Genomic DNA, 4,647 nt, shown 5'->3' with positions numbered 1-4,647 from the left:
CGTCGTGGTATTATCGAGACAAACCGCTGTAGGTTATGTCAAATAGTTGGAATCTTAGATAGTTGGAAAATTAGAAATTCCGGGATGATGAATAATCGTGAAGAGGTGGACTTGTATCGGGACACATATGTGAGATATTTAGGTTAATAAGAAGTAAATTATTAAGCGATGTTATTAAAATTTTCTGTCATGTTTTTCTTACTTTATTTTATAACTCTATGAAACATATCATTGTAAATATATTTGATTTTTCAGAAAATGTGTAATGGCACAGCAATAACTATAGTGAAATAATTAGATAATATATGAGCATTTTAAAAACGTTCTGTTACGTAGATTAACAAAGTAATTTTTTTCTCTTTAGGTTATGCAAATGAAGTTGGAGAGGCATTTAGGAGTCTAGTACCAAAATCTATTGTGTGGTTTAGTTATGCACTGTCAAGTGGATATGTTCTTGCGGATACGGTGCACAAGGGTGCAAAAGTCTACCAAGTATATGATTATAGGTTTCAGAAATTTAATTAAAACGAAATAATTATTTAAATAATTAATAATTTATTATATTACAGACAGATGCTACTTCACAAAAAACTAAGAATGTTCTACTTTCCACATCGGACACTTTGATATGGCAGACATTTGCATCTATAATAGTTCCTGGTCTTACCATAAATAGAATTTGCGCAACGGTTCAGTTTGCACAAAAAAAAAGTACAAGAGTGGCTTTTAAAAAGCCTTGGATTTCAACACTTATCGGTTTGATATCCATACCTTTCATAATACATCCAATAGACCATGCCGTGGAAGGAGCAATGGATGTTACATACAGGAAGTGGACAGGATACCATCCAAAAGCGCCTTTATGTGGAATAAAACATGAATAACGAAATGTAGTCAGTTAAAGGTATAGTATATTATTAACTTGAAAGAGGTCATGCTTAAAACAATGTTTTGATGAATATATTGAAGAATGTTTCATTTTTAACACAAGATAGTTAAAAGGCCTTTAATAATGATGGATTATTAATAATGATGGATAAATATAATTATATTTTTCATAATTTTTATTATCGAAGGATGATATATATATATGATAACGATAACAAATTTATCTGAAAATTCTATTAAAATTGATTGAAATTTTTTATAATGATATACGAAATAAAAAAAATTATATATAATATGAAATAAGCTTTACCAAACAAAAAAAAAAAAAAAACGTAAGAAATTAAATTTAAAAAAATTTTATTAACAGAATTTTATTAACGAAAGAATTTTATTCTATGAAGCTTTATTAAGCTGGAAATCTATAAAATCATTTTTCAGAGAAACATAAGGCTAGCTTGAATTTTCGTGACCTCTTAATATAGATACAGTGTAAAATATTACTGCCAGATATATTCTAAGATAGTACAACAATGCAATATTAGAATATTTTATTATTAATTGCAAAAATGTTAAATATTTTTGTTACAATGTACATATTATGCAGCTATATATGCATTAAGATTAATATATATAATATCAAATCATATTAAATTATATGTATTTCTTTTTTCAAATTAATATCTTCTGCAAATGCATATTATAACAATTTTTTTTTCTATATCTTTTACTAAATTAAATATAAAGATTAAAATTGTGTGCCTTTCGATAAAAAATTGCGATATTGAAGGAATTTAGATAGTTCCGGGAAATAGAAATAGTTTCGCATGTCAGATACGGCGAAAGGTTCTATACGGCTTTCAACAGTTAATAACAGCGCGATGTGGGTACATTCGTTTCATGAAAATGTATTATGTAAAAAATAATATCATGTGTTGTGGCGGCATTATAATTATACGTAAGTAGTCGATTACGAGATCCTATCTTTCTGTACTTACTACACATTTTCCTTGCTATCGCGACTAAATCTGAAATCCGCTCATGATAAATGAGATTTTAATCGATATACATTTTTAATAGCGATTCGAGCAAGTTTCGCATTAAGACATCAATGAGACCGACTAAGTGTTCCCTTAGATTGCAACTTTCGATCAAAGATAACGTCATGAATTTTCCGTAATAAATAAACGATTTAAAAGCACACAGCTGGCATGTATATTCATTCTTCAAAATTGAAATTCTAATTGAAATTGAATCAATGATTGTATCTAGAAATCCTTAGATTTCATTGTGTTTTCTTATATCCGCAATATTCTTTTTAGTTTTCATTTTTTTTAAGTCTCTTCTATAGATAACAGACTTTATTCAAATGTATTATAATACATTTTATGGAATTTTTTAAAATCTCTGTTTATTCTAACAAAGGTAAATTACATTACTATACAGGGTGTCTGCTCACGAGCGTTGTCAAGGGTGCTTTGGGACACCCTGTATATAGCAATATTGATAATTTTAAGAGCAAATTTTAATTATATAAACAAATTATCTAATTCTTTTTTAATGGAAACTTGAATGATATTGATTAATTATTTCAGAAAAAAAGGTATGGAATTATTTTTAGAGGAATAAAATTTATCTTTATTTTGATTATGATAATGTATTTATGGAAAAATATATAAAATAATATATATTATAGAAAATAAAATAATATAAAATAAAATAATATAAAATAATATATTATAGTAGAAAAATAATATATTTATATTGAATTTATATCTTGAAAGATCTGAGAAAAGAGAACAGGAGGAAGAGAAAATATTTCTCGCGCGTTCTGTGACATGAACAATGCAGAATGAGATCGCACGTGCGATCGAGGTACTTGTTCACCCCTCAACGACACATATCGCATGTTCGATAATTAATAATAATAATAAATCCTTTCTGCTGCTCTTTCGCATTTTTTCCCCTCTCGCGCTCGCGAAATTACGCGGGGCGCGCGCGTTTAAAGAAATTTCAATGTGGTTATCGGCGATAATATATATCGGGCCTGTAATCGTATAATAACTACGCGATTACGGGCTCCGCTCGGCCGTAAATGAGGCAGCCTAGCTCTAACCGTAAAGTTTTAACCGCGCTAATAACGCAGCCCTTACTATAAATACCCGCGCGCGCGACTAAACTATAATACCCTCCGGGCGTGCAATTGCAATGAAGTCGTTCGTCCGTTCTCGCGAACACGGCGATCGTAAATATCGCCGAATAGACGGAAGCTCGCGATAATCCTCGCAATAAATAGTCTGTTATGGCCCCGTCTTACAATTAGAAGCGACCACGGTCACGTTTTCTGGACGCTCGAAAATGCACCCGTTGTATTCTCTTCCATCGTCCTTTCTTTCTTTCGAGAGCGTATTATTGATTGCTCGCTTGTATTAAATTAAATTGTATTAATTTCATCATTTATTCATTGACATAATAGACGAATTGCATAGGAATATATTTAAAATAATTGCATAGAAACGTTTTATTACAACGTGTATTGTTGCAGTAATGTTATATCACGTAATACTTTTACATTGTTTTTTTAAACGTCACTGCAATATTACTGAATCTGCTCTATTAAATCTCGCAATTTTTGAAAAATAATTCGATGAAGTTTTAGACAATGAGTTTTTAATTATGATAGGATTTTTAATCATTTTTATCACCCACTATTACTGTGATATTGAATTGACTGCGACATTAAGATTCCTGAATTAAGTCTCCAAATGTGTCAAATCTTGTCTGTGTTAAAGCGTCACACATTCATTATACATGTACATATACATATTCTTGACCCTGATTGATATCATGATTTCCGTTCGAATGTAAATAACAACATGATAAAACACGATGATACTTGTGTTTTGTTGTTGTGAATTGACACGTTTAACCAGCGGGCGATTTTTTTTTTATGGCAGCCCATAATAATCTCAATTAACTTCTCGATAGTCTGTCGACCCTCGTAATAAGCTTAACCGAGCGCAACAATATAATTTATAGAAGTCACTTCTTTACGACTAATTATGACGAACTACGATCGTACGAAAGAGAGCCCATTAAATCGTGCTGGTCCTCATTAAGAGGAGACGAAACGTGCAAGGGAAGCGAAGACGATATCCACCGACCTATCTCCGATTCGCGTGGCTCTATCTCGCATGAAATATCTTCCGGATATACCACTTTATATTACGAATATATCTCGTGATGCTTATCTTAACCATACACACATTGATCTGACTTTTAAATCCTGCTAATTTTTTTTTTTTCAATGATAAAATATTTTTTATCTTCGAAATTAATAGAATAGCAAATAAATATATGTAGTAATGAATAAAAATTTTTGCAAAAATTTTACAATTGAAAATTTTACGATTATACTTTGTGAACAATACAAAAATTAAATCTTTATTTGGGAAGAGGAAATAAAACAAATGTATAGGCTTTAATCTACTTAACAAAGTGTAGAATTTAAAGTTTCACTGAATAATTGATTAATGAATTGAAACAATTCTAGGCAAAATAAACATTTCTATTCACAGTGATTCGTTCCTATTCATGAAAGGAGGCTGTCGCAGCAACAGCATTCGGCCACTCGGTTAATGGCATGTGGAGTCCTTTAATCGATAGAAAGGAGCGCGTACTCTGCGATATCTCGCTGTATTTCACGAGTCAAAACGTTCGTATACGTTTGTACCGGCGCGTATAGCGAGAGAAAAAGATAGG

At 30.8% G+C, this 4,647-nt stretch overlaps 1 protein-coding gene across 1 annotated transcript; it reads left to right on the top strand.

The window, feature by feature from the left end:
- Positions 1-6: 6 nt before the first annotated feature.
- On the top strand, positions 7-1,134 carry LOC115233661 (mitochondrial fission process protein 1). The gene is made up of 3 exons (XM_029804215.1): positions 7-142; positions 365-492; positions 570-1,134. Exons 1-3 carry the CDS (start codon positions 85-87, stop codon positions 882-884), a joined length of 501 nt encoding a protein of 166 aa, XP_029660075.1. The 5' UTR covers positions 7-84; the 3' UTR covers positions 885-1,134.
- Positions 1,135-4,647: the final 3,513 nt, after the last annotated feature.

Source organism: Formica exsecta, unplaced genomic scaffold, assembly GCF_003651465.1.
Source record: "Formica exsecta isolate Colony F162 unplaced genomic scaffold, ASM365146v1 scaffold181, whole genome shotgun sequence".
NCBI lineage: Eukaryota > Metazoa > Arthropoda > Insecta > Hymenoptera > Formicidae > Formica > Formica exsecta.
The sequence above is the reverse complement of the archived record's forward strand: the minus strand, read 5'-3'. Positions and strand labels throughout refer to the sequence as shown.

What these genes read in the sequence shown, in the direction of transcription:
- LOC115233661 (XM_029804215.1), top strand. Translation starts at nt 85, where the DNA reads ATGATGAATAATCGTGAAGAGGTGGACTTGTATCGGGACACATATGTG. An exon ending in CACATATGTGAGATATTTAG is followed by an intron (nt 143 to 364) that starts GTTAATAAGAAG and finishes TTTTCTCTTTAG; the next exon opens with GTTATGCAAATGAAGTTGGA. An exon ending in AGGGTGCAAAAGTCTACCAA is followed by an intron (nt 493 to 569) that starts GTATATGATTAT and finishes ATTATATTACAG; the next exon opens with ACAGATGCTACTTCACAAAA.